This window comes from Neodiprion fabricii, chromosome 5 (genome assembly GCF_021155785.1).
Source record: "Neodiprion fabricii isolate iyNeoFabr1 chromosome 5, iyNeoFabr1.1, whole genome shotgun sequence".
Taxonomy (NCBI): domain Eukaryota; kingdom Metazoa; phylum Arthropoda; class Insecta; order Hymenoptera; family Diprionidae; genus Neodiprion; species Neodiprion fabricii.
Genome location: NC_060243.1, coordinates 30,810,182 through 30,825,001, shown reverse-complemented (window position 1 = coordinate 30,825,001; position 14,820 = coordinate 30,810,182). Strand labels below are relative to the sequence as shown.

General features: G+C 35.3%; 1 protein-coding gene across 8 annotated transcripts; it reads right to left on the bottom strand.

The window, feature by feature from the left end:
- Nucleotides 1–5,112: 5,112 nt before the first annotated feature.
- On the bottom strand, nt 5,113–14,589 carry LOC124184023 (ras-like GTP-binding protein Rho1). 8 transcript variants are annotated; one of them, XM_046573309.1, is made up of 5 exons: nt 14,438–14,524; nt 11,577–11,661; nt 7,735–7,895; nt 7,174–7,557; nt 5,113–7,078 (listed from the first exon to the last, which is right to left on the bottom strand). In XM_046573309.1, the coding sequence occupies exons 2-5, from the start codon at nt 11,632–11,634 to the stop codon at nt 7,040–7,042; spliced, it is 642 nt and encodes a 213-aa protein (XP_046429265.1). In that variant the 5' UTR covers nt 11,635–11,661; nt 14,438–14,524; the 3' UTR covers nt 5,113–7,039. The 8 variants fall into 8 exon arrangements, with proteins under 8 accessions (XP_046429265.1, XP_046429266.1, XP_046429267.1 ...); XM_046573310.1 differs by lacking the exon at nt 14,438–14,524 and adding an exon at nt 13,682–14,220; XM_046573311.1 differs by lacking the exon at nt 14,438–14,524 and adding an exon at nt 13,528–13,609.
- Between the last annotated feature and the right edge of the window lie 231 nt (nt 14,590–14,820).

The window sequence follows — 14,820 nt, the reverse complement described above, 5'->3', positions numbered from 1 at the left end:
TAATTTACCGATGATGTCGTTTAAGTGGTGGGTTCACCTGAGGTTTGAACGTATTCAGTTATTCACATTATTGTTAAATCGAGAAAATTCCAAAGGCTGACATAACGTAACGTAATCAAATTGCATTTTATGTTGTATATCATTTTCAATCTTTTGACATCCAACAAGCATTGATCAACTGCAGGCTTAGCTCGCTTAGAAAAATGCTAATTGGCATACAGGATGTTTTTAATCAATTTTACAAAAGGTTAATGTACCGATAATCTGCCAAGATTTACTCACATATTACATACAATATTAGCGTTGGCGGAATACGACCGCGCTACTATATTCTGAGTAGGCAGATTATAATACAAAAACATTTTGCTCCCAACAGGTAACCAATGAAAATGTAAGTCAGTGACCACGGAGCGAATGATGAAGAATGATGTGTGTTGGAAAAAATGGGGAATCATTTAGATCGAATATAGGTAACCGGGTAGGTAGGTGGACGTTTTCGGATCCGTCGCGGGGTTTATGCATGTGTGTGTGAGAGTCTCTTTTCCGTTGGGTGGTTCCGTTGGTAAACAGGCAGGGGTAGGAAGGTCGCGATGTACCGTGATGTTACTAAATTTTGTAATCCACGCGTCAAACGATCACAGAGTTTTTTTTCCAAACGACTCCGTATTCGAGTCACTCGACCATTTGTGAGCATTTGAATATTAAAGATATTGAATGTCCTATTTATTGACACTTTGCAACCATTTCTCAATCGTTACTCAATTCAATTCAATTTAATTATTTAGTTATTACCGACCATTATTGCATTCGGTTGATCTCTGTGATCGTCTGAATGAGCGAAATGCATCTCTGGACCATCTATCGCGTTCCGTGGTACGCTAGATGTCACACAATAATGCATACCCTCCAACCTCCCACCCGATTTTGATTTGATTTTTTGTCTGAGAAGAACAATCCGCATAGCAATGTATCTAATTCAAAAAGATGCAGATGCAGATTGGGTTTCTACAGAACTTTTGGGACAAGTCCCAGATAATACAAATTTTTGGACAGTTTAATCTGTCGCGCCTTTTTGCGTGTAGATTAATCACGAGAATTGGACGCAGCCTTTTGCGCGTGAATTAATAACCGGAATCAGGCACGTTTTTTTACGCATCGATTTTGTAAATAGTATATAACAAGTGCCAGATAATACAAATTTTTTGACAGTTTAATCTGTCGCGCCTTTTTGCGCGTAGATTAATCACAAGAATTGGACGTAGGCTTTTGCGCGTAGATTAATCACAAGAATTGGACGCAGGTTTTTGCGCGTAAATTAATAACGGGAATCGGGCACGTTTTTTACGCGTCGAATTTACAAACCGTGTATAACAAGTTCCAAATAATGCAAATTTTTTGACAGTTTAATTTGTCACGCTTAATTGCGTGAAGATTAATCTCGAGAATTGGACGCAGCCTTTTGCGCGTAAATCAACAACGGGAATCGGAAACGTTTTTTTACGTGTCGATTTTGCAAACTGTATATAAAAGAGTTACGCACTCTCGACGTGCTGATTTTTCAGCTCTTCGGTCAATTTTTTGACGAATAATAAAGTTTTCAAGTTTCACGACGCCTTTTGCGCGTGGACTTGATACCTTTTAGTTATGAGAGAAAGTGCGTCATTTGATACTCGGCGCACAACGCGCAGGCACAAAAATCTCGGTAGTGTATAGTGATAGTGGAGAATCTTGGCGTAAGTATTTATGAAATATATCTGAAATGTACAGAAACACTCGTTTAACTGATCGTATTATTTTTTTGTTTCAGGGCCACAAAACCAGTATTTTAACAAATGCACTGAAAACTATAGAATGCTCAGTTGAGAAAGATATTCACTTTAGTAACTCAAAGCAGAGAGAGATGTCGATTTAAAAAATGTAGAATGTTTTTTATTGATCAATACAATCAATAATCGAAGCAACGAATATTAAAGCGAATATCAAGTTGGACTCGACCCATTTTTTGTCAGTGTATGGACTTATGTGATTGTGCTACCCATATCTTCGTGTGTTTCAGCTAATCAAAATTTTTGTCTAATTCAGCTAAAACAACTTTTAGTCTGTTTCAGTTAACCAAACCTTTTGTCTGTTTCAGGTAATCAAACGTTTTGTCTCTTTCAGCTAATCAAACTCTTTGTCCGTTTCAGCTAATCAAACCTTTTGTCTGCTTCAGCTGATCAAATTTTCTGTCTATATCAGCTACTCAAACTTTTTGTCCGTTTCAGATAATCAAATCTTTCGTCTGTTTCAGCTCATCAAACTTTCTGTCTGTTTCAGTTAATAAAACTTTTACGCCTGTTTCAGTAAATAAAACTTGCTGTCTCTTTCAGCTAAGCAAACTTTTTGTATGTTTCATCTAATCAGACCTCTTTCCTTTTCAGCTAATCAAATCTTCTGTCCGTTGAAACTAATTAATTTGTCTCTTTTTAGTTCATTATATTTTCTACTTATTTAAGCTAAGTATATTTTTGTCTGTATCGGCGTATGTCACTAATTATATTTTCATCTGTTTCAGGTAAATAAGTTTTATTGACTATACTACTGAAAAATTAACGTTTCCATTTTTAGGCTTAGGTCTGATTCAGGTCTGATTTAGTTTTCACCGATACATAGATTTAGCGACGTAGTTCACCGTCAGCATGATTACAAAGTGTGGTAAAATTTATTCAGCTGTAGTTTCTTTTAATGGTTTAACAGTCTTTATGATATTCTATATTATATATGTTTTTATATATTCGCGATTTTAGATTCGAAAATTAGAATCAAATTAAAATGAAAAAAAAAATCCGGGAAAGTCCTTGCAATGAGCTAATTACCTGCCCGATTTAATTTCGCCTTTAGGAAACCAACCAAATTTCGTTAGTTTTGCCGTGTCTATCACCGTTCTCGAGATATTACTTTAATTGCAATCGTTTTAGTGTCAGAGTTTTTTTTCTCAAATCGTTGAGCTTATTCTACTCAGATTTATTTCCATTTCTTCAAAGATTTCTGCATCATCTTCCAACAGGTAAATGCCAACATCGTGTTTTCAATCTTGGTCTAGTTGATAGTTTTACGTATTTACCAGGTTCTCTATTTTAGTGATTATCTTCCACCTCATAAGAAAAAAAAACCGTGCGCGAACATGGCGCGTAAACCGTTTTTTGGCTCGGATAATTTCAGTACTCGCTTCGGGCTCGCTTTCAGCTCATCCTGAAATCTTTATCCTTGCCAAAAAAACAGGCGGTTTACGGACATGCCACATAAATAGCTATTTTACGGTATGGGCATTGAAAAGCAAAACGAAGAGTGAGGTTATGTCGTGATCTGTTCGACGAAGCTACTTTATTCGGCAGTTTGGGATGCGTACTTCGAACTGCGCATCAAAACTGCGGAATAAGGACTTTATTCCGCAACTTTGTTCGCTGCCATATAAAGCGTCACTTTACGAAACGAAAACTGCCACAAAAAGTGGACTTTTCAATGCCCATGCCGTAAAAACCATATTATTTGCGCAGATGACGTTTGCAAGGTTCAATTTGATTCGCAGTTTGAATCTTCGGCTCGGGGATACGAGTTGAATCCACTTATTGTTTATATTTAAAAAGTAGTAAAGGCTAAAATAAACCGAGTGACGTAACTACTGGGTAAATTCTTTTTGACCCAACCGTTTTGTCTTTTCTTTGCAACAAAGCATTAGATAATGTTTGCTAGAAAGGATTTCTTTTTGCACTTAATTATTTTCATTTTGCTCATTATAATCTTTCGTTTACATCATCGATCAGTTCATTAGATGTGCGAACAATTTGAATTTTTTATATTGAAAAAGTCTGATAATTTTATCTGAGATGTTTGTATTCTGTGCGAAAAGACTATTTATACTTACCTAAGCGTGGAAGCTATTTAAAGAAAAGAAAAAATAGTATTGTGTCGTCAGTATATTCAGAACGATCGAGTCTCCAAGTTTTCATACTTTATAATAGATATAAGTATACGACGTTTGAAAATAGTTGGTATTATGTAGTTTACATCGTAATTCATATCAATATAGTTTAGAGGTTTAATTTTTATGTAGGCAACAGTTACGTGGTAGCAAAATTCACAGTTATGTAGACATTTCTACGTGCTGCTTATACGTATACGTACATACCTATTGACACAACAATTACCTATTTTTTCCATTCAGAAATAAACTCAATTTTTGTTGTTCCACCAGCCTGCTTGAACAACAATATTAGCCGGCTCAAAGGTCAGAGGTGGTGTCAATTAATTGTTTTCTTATCAGTTACGATTTTACAGATATTTCATTTTCTTGTTACAAAGAGAAAACGATAAGTTATGAAAAGTGGAATGATATTCCATGTTGTTTGATGGGATGGTAAACTCGATTTAAACATATACGTTAGAAATGACATCGCACGTCAGAGGCAAGAAAATTCCCTCCTGCGCAATTTACGGTCCCACGTTTAAATTTGTAATAAATAACGTTTCCAACTGCAGAGGCAATCTTCCGCTTCAAAAGTCAGAGACACTGTCCCTCTAAAGCCGCATATGTTTAAAGTAGTGTGCGAGAAACTGTGTGCGTTGTTAATTTGAAGCCAACAACAATACGTATGATTATTCATACACTTTATGCCGCTTTACAAACGCGGTAGTAAGCATAACATTTGAAAAAATTAATTTAAGAACCGTTTGATTCTGTTTTCGTAATTATTTCTTCACTTGGTGTATCATTTTTTAATTTTATTTTAATAATTTAAAAGATATTCTTTCTATGACCTTCACGTTAAACTTGCAAATTGGAGGCTAGCATCATTCACTAATAGTTTAATGCAGTAGGCAAAAGGCAGAGATGTTTTAGGTAAATAGTATACGTGTACGTAAAATTACATTTTTTTTGTCGCTGCTTTCAAGTGATTTTCTTTTCGTTTTTTCCCCCCTTCTAATCAATATTGTAAACACGTGTGTGATAGCAAACAATCTGAATAAATAACGAATGATTACAATTAATAAAGGAGTAGTTATTAAATAGAGTAATTTCATTGTGGCAAACGTGTTTTGTTGGCAAAAAGAAATTTTCACGCGCGATGATGATAATTTTTATCCAGATTTTATTTTTTTTTTTTCGCTTAATTCCCAGTTCTAGCATTGGTCGCATGGCATCGATCTTGAAACCATTCCATTATCAAATACTGCACAACGTCTTAAACGACCAGCTCATTGTCATATTATTACTTCAACTTAGCAAAACTAGGCATTAAAATATAAGTTTTGATAATAATAACAAGCGTTTAGCCTAATCTTTTCACGATATAAAATCTGATTCAAGTACCTATGTCTATTTATGGAAGATGGAAAAGCAACCTCCCGTCGTGGCGCACAAGAATTTTTTATCTAATTTATTGTTACTCGTTATTAGATCCTGTAAAATTTATGATTCGAGAAGATCATCGGGACAGTGGTATATTGAACCATGATTTATCCTACGAAAATTGAGAAAGTAGACCTTAGTTCATTATTCGGTATCCATTGATAATTAGAGTAAGAAATTTGAGATGCAATTTTCAGAAAGACAAATCTACTCTGTGCGATAACGGAGTAGATACAATTACGATTGTAATTTTAATTTCTCTTTCTGGGCTGGATTTGTGAGTATTCAAATCATGTATGTATTACTGAATTTGATACTGTAATTACTACTGACACGTTAAGACGGTTTAGCACAGTGGTTTTAGTATCTTAAACGCTTTCGTGGTTGGATCTATCGTTTGAACCAAAGGAAATTAACTATTTCCCAAACAAATGCGATGACTGGGAAAAATTCAACAATCGCAGGACATAAATGTAAAGTTACAAGGTAATAACTGTTAATTTTTGTATTACAGCAATGCATTCGTTGAAAACTAAAAATAAAAATAATTACATAAATGAAACGCAAATAAGGAGTTTATCGAACTGATTTTGTGCTTAAGAAAAATAAACAAAAATGTACCAAAAAATACGTTCACGCATAAAAATAAAAACAAGTATCTTTTCAATTTACGCGAGAAATGCAATACTGTAAGAATTAACACGTACTATTCCACAATGCAAATATGCGAACACGTTAAAACGTAACTTATTCAAATTTGTTTTATTACTCTTTTTTTTTATTATTTTCTTTTTTCATGATTTTCTACAGTGCTTCTACTAAAAATGTCGTTAAGTATCTTTTGTCTTTCAAAAACCTATATCTTCATAGTTATCCTCGAGGAAAAAAAAAAATCAATCATTTTCGTAAGTTAACAATTAATTACTCGCGTATCATTCGTTAGTTCTCGAAATAATATGGTGTGATAATAAAAATAATAGTAATAATAATCATAATGACTACACAATATGTAGAATTAAAAAGAATGTAAAGAGAACGTATTTTCGTGTAATGATAATAATGGTAATAATAATAATAATGATAATAATAATATTTAAAATAATAGCGGTAAGATTTATTATTATTATAGTACTAAAGATAATAATAATTATGTATAATAATTAAAAATTCATTTTATGATCGTTTTAATCGCTCGAACGTGAAACACAATTCGTTAACTTTGAAAAATACATTTTGGATAATTGTTATCTCATGTTTCAACGTGTATTTGTTTTTTTTTTGTTTGTTTTTGTTTTATCCCTAGTTTTTCGATTTTCCCTTGTTCGCGGTCTCTCTCTCTCTCTCTCTCTGCATTTCTCTCTCTCACTCTCTGTTTTGTCTTCTTTTTCTCCAATCTGACAAAGTAGAATTTGTCACCTCTTTCTCTGTTACTCTCTTTGTTTTTTTCCGGGGATTCTTGTGTCGTACAACGGCAGGTCGCGCGCTAGACGTTGTCCTATTTTTGTTATGTAAAATAATTAATTAAAGGTAAGATATTATTTTATGTTATGGGTTTTTACGGGGGCCAAGAGACCTAAGATGAGCACACGCAATGCTTCCTCGGCAATGCCATACTATCTTTATCATATTTGGCCCAGCCAAGATTACTTCTTAAAGAAGCCTACACCTTCCCTTCTTCTTCTTCTTCACCTATAGCAAAAAAGAACAAAAATTAAAAACGAACGAATAAGCTAAGACCATCGAAAATTGGAATCAGATTTTCTTAAAAGGTCTCCATTTGTTACCTGCAACGCAGCTCTGGTTGCTGTTTCAAAAACTTCCCGCACTCCCTCCTTGCTTTTGGCAGAACACTCTAGGTATGCGAAGGCGTTAATTTTTTCGGCCATTGCACGTCCTTCTTCAGGTTTAACTGGCTCTTGTTTCATTTTTCCAAGTTCTTTAATTGTACCGGGATCATTACGAAGGTCTTTTTTGTTACCGACCAATATTATCGGCACATTGGGACAAAAATGTTTGACCTCTGGTGTCCATTTTTCGGGAATGTTCTCCAAGGAATCGGGACTGTCGATGGAGAAACACATCAGAATAACGTCTGTGTCCGGATAAGACAGTGGACGAAGCCTGTCGTAATCCTCCTGACCAGCCGTGTCCCAAAGGGCTAGTTCGACCTGAAAAAAAGACAATTTTCAATTCACGTCTGGGGTTAAGAAGAAAACGAATGAATTGGCAAATGATCTGTCAATATTCAATCTCTCAGAAATGATAAAGAATTTACAACTATAGAATTGTTATATGCAAAGGTGAAAACAGTATTCGATATCCTTTTAGGTTTAAATCATAGTTACCTGTTTGCTGTCCACTTCGATGTCCGCGACATAATTTTCAAATACGGTAGGTACATAAACCTCGGGGAATTGATCTTTGCTAAAAACGATCAGGAGACAAGTTTTACCACAGGCACCATCACCCACGATCACCAATTTCTTTCTTATAGCCGCCATGAATCCTGTGAGATAAGAGATACAACGAATTAGGAAAATTATTAAGAAACTTAGAGTCTTTGATTGAGGTAGACAAAAAGCAGTTCTAAGAATTTTTTATCGTACTGTTTTTTGAACCTCTATACTTTAGCACTACATGTAATTATTTAGAGGACGGTGTTATGTGTACTTATATTTTATATACTCGGTGCTAAGTGTGAAATAGATATTTAATTAACTATTTTCTAATCGCAATACTCGTGGGAGATATCTATCTATATGTATAATTACTTTAAAAACAAGCTCCCTTTAAAAGCTTCTATTTATTAAAACCAAGGGGATATTTAAGGATGTGCACTGTGTCATGTTTACTCTCTTTGTACAATTATTCGATATTTGACTAATCAAAGCGTGTCGTAATATGTTATTGACAAACTATTTGCCTTAAAAAATAAAAAATAATACATAACTGTGCTTCCAGATGCAGTTATTTATTTATTTTGGTCAGCTAAAAACGTTTAAATACAGCTAATAATTGCGTTATACATTCATACACATACATACAACACGTGTACACGGCATTATAGAATCGGCTGCATTTGCCTCTGTAACATTCAAAAATTAGTAGAAATTCGGTAATGGAAAGATAAGGGGAAAAGTAAGCTGTTCAAATAATAATTTAACTTCGCTGACTTTTCTTTCTTCGATTTTAGAAATGTGGAAAAAAGAAAGAACAGATTGACCATCGAGCGATTGTGGTAATATTCAGGGAATATCTTTAATGCCAGACAGGAGAAGGAATTAATTTTTCTACGCAAGAATGATTATGTCATTCACCAAAATAATCAGCGGCCACATATGTTCTTGGAAAGAAAGATAAAGATAATACGTTGAATTTATCTCTAGATAGTTCAGTATCAGGTACGAGTACATGGCTAGTGGACAATAATTTTTCTTTGATACCTTACACCATTATTGACGATTAATCTTTTCCATTTCCCCCTTCTAAAAGTCAGATACTAAAAGTGAGAATGTAATACTCGTTTGAAATTGCGTGTTTATTTATCGAGATGGAAAAAAAAAAGACAAAGAAAAGAAAGGAGGGGCGGAAGTTGGCTTCGCATCTTTTGTAAAATGGAAAAATGATGGAAGCGATTGATGGGAAGACTTTTAAATTGCCAAAAGTAATTAAAAAATATTTTCGAAGTATGTAACATATCCTTACCATGGATATTTCTAGTCTGAAACTATACAAAAGTGTTGAAATGTGACGAGCAAAAGGGTGGCGTTGAACGTGATGATAAGAATTTGCTATCAGGTTTGATAACAATATTTACAGAGGAAATAGAGGCCATGATAATTATATTGCAGACTGCCGACATGCTATAGCAGTAAAGAGATTCTTAAATGTAAATTAAGTTCGCTCAGCAACGGATGTTGCCATTTTTCTTAACTGCGGCCTAAGAGAAGAAATTACAATTGATGTACGCATTGAACTGTAATTAATGTTCAGACGCTAAGTGAAGCAATATCAAAAAGAGTCAAGCAAAACACACCAATAATAATACTAATAACAGCAATACAGGATACTCAAAGTCATTTTCATTTTTTTGAAAGGAGAGCTACAAACGGTCAAGCGATGGCAAAAAATACGCAATAATAATAAAAGCATTGTCAGTAAATACAGTTGTTTTGCCGGCAAAATCTTCAATCGTAACGAAGAAAATAATTCGAGAGAAAAAAAAAATACAAATATAAATTTGAGTTGATAGTTTTTAATCTGATAATCGATGTAATTTGCAACGACAAATCAATAGAACCTGTATAAATAGAACTGAAGTAAGAATATGGAAGATGATTAAAAAAAAAAATGTGACTCAAGTTTTATTGTTCCTTTCAACGAATTATCAACAGTGAGTCATTGCTATCTTACGTAAAGGGGACTTCACGTTCCTCAAGAGTGCGAATTTATTTAGTTTTTCCTGATAAAATAAGTAGCAAACGAAGAGATCCTAACATCAAAATTAAACAGCTGTGCGCAGAATAATAACGTGCAATAATTATTATTTTTGGCATTGAATTAATGAAGCAAATCACTGTGGTAACATGAGAAGCACAAGACAATGACGCGAAAAAGTAACAAACAAATCAAAGACTATTAGCAAATTTTTGCCTGGGTAGCTAAGTAGCGTTATCTCAAGATAGACTTATTTACAAGGACTTCAGACCACACAAAGCGAACACTCATCAACACTTTCAAAAATCAAAGAGTGATTCAAATCTTTAAGACCGATGTTGTGTATTTCCCCCAGTTTTTGATCAAGAATATTATTTTCAATTCACAATAATTCATATGTTTCCTATAAAATTTGCAGTACACATTTTTCTTATTTTTCAAACCCTGTTGCTGCTACGCGTTGTTAAAATCGCCCTAAAATTTTTTTCTTTCATTCATACAAACTTTGCTACGGATTTGAACAGCAAAGAGATAATAACATCACAAACAACTTTTGAACCAATTTTTCGATCATTGTCAAAGTGAGGATGACGAGGTCTTTCATGCTCACAGTTTTAGAAAACTTTGTCGCCTTGTTCGAACTATTGATTTCGTACGATTGATCTCAAAATAGTTGAATTATTTATTTACTCAGAAAAGAAAGAAAAGAAAGAAAAAAAACGCTAATATTTTAAATCTGCTTTTTCTGTTTCGCTTTCATGCTCTCTTTTACTCTGTCAACTTGATAAACAATTTCCATCTACGTATTTACCGGCAATATTTTCATTCCAATCCTACAATACAACAGTAGCAAAGAAAGGTACAAAATGAAAACAAAAATTTGAAAACAAAAAAATGTTTTATAGATATTAAAAATATCTATGTAATATGTATATCATTTATATACATTATAAATATATATATATGTGTGTACATTACTACCGATAGAGCACTATTGTAGTATCGATAAAACTCACTGTCCGACAAAATATGTTCCAACTGTGATTTGTCAACGAAACTGACAATGAATTGTACATATCTAAAGGGTATAGATTTCATTTTGTATGCGATAGTGAGAAATTCGTTCAGAGAATTGATCCGCGGTGAGACGTTTCTGAGAAAATCGCGGATGTATATTTAGAATCTAAGAATTATTTGCCAAATTAGACAAAGTCATCGTTAAATATATCAACTCTGAGAATTGATGTTTCAAGTTTGACCATATTGAAACAACCTCTGATCGTTGAAAGTTTGATGCATCAAAACAGGAAATTTTGCAAAACAAGGTGCGTAGAGTCAAATCCTGAGAAACTTTGCAGCATAAAACACATCGTTACACATGTTTACAAATTCCTGGTTCAAAAGCGTCAATGCGAAGAGATCAAAGTCGATTTTGACGTATCTATTATAAATTAAAACTACATACCTAACTGCTGCAAATTGCTAATCTGGTGATTTCAAAACCCTGCCCGAAAAAAAGTACAACGCAATAAAGGAATATTGTTAGTAGAGTTCCGTGAGAATTTTAAAAAATGCGCGAATATCGACTGCTGCTCGGTCTTGTCGTACGTAACAAACGAATTGGAAGATTTTATCGGACGTTGTGACAAGCTGTAAAACGATATACGATAAACGAGGTGAAAGTATTTCTTTGGTAAAATCTCTGGACCTACGAGGGCTAAAGCTTTAAAAGAAATATACTGGGCCGTACCTGATCCAGGGTACCCAGTATCGTCAGGGCCGAGTCTCCGGCCCACAATGCATCCCATGTTTTAAGTCTTTCTTTCAGCGTCTCTCTGTTTTAAGTGGAGATTTTATATGTTAGAATGGATAGCGAGCTGGGAGACCATCGCAAATAACCACACAATTAGAAAAATTGATCTTTAAACTTCTTCACACTGTTATTTATGGGCACACGTCTCTTTTAGTGTCAAATGTATGAAAAATAAAAACAAAAGTAATTAAAGAGTCGGAATTGCTACTTTCTACAATAAGTAATCACTTTTTCGCACTCTTTTCAAATAAATAATTCAGTAAAATAAACGAACAAATGAAAACACGCTAAGCGTTTGTTTTTTTTATCCGACTAAGAGGACAAAACACCAAACTAACAGCCAACTAAGAGGACGAACGATACGTATGCACAAAAGATATATCACTCATTTACGTATTGGGATAAATCACCGAAGGCTCATTTAATGGAAATGTTTAATTGTATTCGAGTTAATAAGAAGGAAAGAAAAAAGAAAACAAGATGGCATACTACTGAGAGTTCTTTGCAAGACGCGTTGTTTTCTTGTTATTTTCCACCCCATCTTCGTTCATCTTCTCTTTCCGTCAAGCTTAATAGTTTATGAATATTATTTATATTTATATATCTATATACTGAGACGTCGAATAATCTTGCAAAAATTATTAACACATGCGAAGAACATTGGCACAGGACGGAAAAAAAAAACATCGTATACATATAAGCGATATCATTCCTATTGTACTGTACAAGCCGCTGATACTACTGCTGTTCTTTCTCCTCTTTTTCTCATAGCAACAAAAATATCGAATCCTACATATATATTGATATATATATATATGTATGTATGTATATATAATATATATGTTTTTTTTCTCAAATAAAGAATTACAACACTTTACAAAGAAATTTACTAACACCTTTGCAGCATACGTTTGTGTATGTACAATACAGTAGTATATTAATGATCACGTTGCAACACTACTTCATGACTCATCGATAAATAACAATCACGCTTCTAATCCATGACGGATTCTAGTCTTTTTCACCGATATGAATTTTCGTTTTTCAACTTTGCCACGGCGCTATACGCCGTTGATATCCGGATATTATTTTTACCAAAGCTACGTGTGAACAAGAATCAAAAGGACAAATGTGGGAACGGGGACGAAGCCGAGTTATGCACAGTGTATAAGAATGGAGGAAAAATGGCGATGCAACTGGAATAACCGTTGAAATGAAGAAAAAAATGCGAGTAATCTATGCTAAGGAAATGAAATTTGTCAATTGTTTTGAACTATACAAGGGTGGGGCTGCATCGAGTCAACGAGTCGATAGCAAGTGAAAACGTAATAGTTTCTTTCCGGTAGATGAGAATGATGTCGGCGAAGGTAGACAACGTTTAGCAAAATCAATTTTTACACACGGTACCTGTAGTACAAAAGTGAGTAGATTTGTAGGAAACAAAATTCAGCTGCACATGAGTAACGATGCCTCGGGAAATGAGGAATACTTTCAACGATAACCCAAGTTGCGGTATAGGGCAAAGATAAGAATAATGATGATGATGATTATGATGATCATACTAAGATATTCTATTGTTATAACCGTTTTTCTCTCGTCCTTGATGAATCGATGTATTTTGCACAACACTTTGTACGATGAATATGACGATTATAAGCTACTTGCTAACGACCCCAGTAATACGACGTCTAAAATCGCGTGCAGTTAAAGATTGCTCTGAAACTTTCGCCCCTCCCCCTGCGCCCTAATCTGTGTAAAATAAACGGTTCAAGGCGGCGGCGGCGGCGATGACGACGATGGGTGACGATGATGATCGAATCTTTCTTCGTAACTCGGAAAGTTACTTGCGTACTTACTTACAGATATGATTGGTAACTTGCTTACTTACTGAAAGTTCAATATTACCAGATTCTTGCTTTAACTGAACTCAGACGCACGCACGCACATACCTACGATGTATGTACATGCACACACATGCACACGACACGCACACGGGCAGAAACACGCAAGAGACGCACAATATGCGGCATACATATACTCACAATCGGTAGCAGGGCAACGCGTAGAGAGAGAGATAGGAAACTACCCTCGGACCGCTTTGCCTCCGACTTCGGCGCACGAAACACAAGAAAAAAACACACGATTTTTAACACCAGATTGTCCCCGCCCGATGATGACCACTGATTATGCGATCTTCTTTCTTTTTTTTCTCTCTGCGATTACGTTCCTTTTTATATCCCTTTCCCTATACCCTTCTTTTTAATCCTCGAAGCCTGCGGATATGCTTCCTTACTCCGTACGTAGAGCTTGTTTTCCACTCTACAGTGCGTGACTATTTCATCTACCACACCTATTCCCGTATTTAACCACCACGTATCGTTCTTACTCTCTCACTCTTTCTTTTTCTTTCTCTCACTCGCTCGATCGCTCTCCCGTTCTCTCTGAGTTTCCTATTTTCCTCACTTCGTGTTTCGTTTCGTTTTATCTTTTTTTTTCTGTTGTAAATATATTCTTGTTCTTTCAGAATGAATAGGTGTTCGTTATGTATACGTGTGTATGTGTGCGTATATGTGTGTATGCCGTCGCTCTCTCTCTCTCTCTCTCCGTGTGTACGTATAGAGTATGTGAGAAAAGAAAAACAAACGCCGTGTTCGCGAGCTGCGAGTTTTTCGTATATCGGAAAAACTGTCGCGAGAACGAAACTTCGATACGAGTAACGTAAATGGGACACGTAACGCGGCACAGTATCGCACAACCCCACGGTAACGGATTATTTTAAAATATAATTGCGTATTTACCTGAAATCGTATGCGACAGATAGTCAAGAAAATGGCTGCCGCCCCCTCGATGACCACACCTCAATAATCTCGCCGCGGTGAGGCACGGGGCGCCCAGGTCACGTTGTGGGGGAGAGACTCGCGGAATCTCGACCAATTGTAACGCGGCAATCGTATGACGTCAGAAGCTTAACCCAATCACAGATCGCGGTGATACCCGGAGGGGGTAGCTGCTTGGTACCAAAAATGCGATGGTGGCGCCATTTTAGCTTACCCCTGCATGGCCGCGCCACCGTCGCGGAAGTGTGAGATATTGCCACGGGAGAGGGATGAACAAACGCGAGGCGCGGCGCGTAAAAAATTGAAATATGAATAATTATAATTGATTCATTATACATTTTATA

What these genes read in the sequence shown, in the direction of transcription:
- LOC124184023 (XM_046573309.1), bottom strand. Translation starts at nt 11,634, where the DNA reads ATGGGATGCATTGTGGGCCGGAGACTCGGCCCTGACGATACTGGGTAC. An exon ending in TCGAAGTGGACAGCAAACAG is followed by an intron (nt 7,558 to 7,734) that starts GTAACTATGATT and finishes TCTTTTTTTCAG; the next exon opens with GTCGAACTAGCCCTTTGGGA. An exon ending in CAACCAGAGCTGCGTTGCAG is followed by an intron (nt 7,079 to 7,173) that starts GTAACAAATGGA and finishes TTTTTGCTATAG; the next exon opens with GTGAAGAAGAAGAAGAAGGG.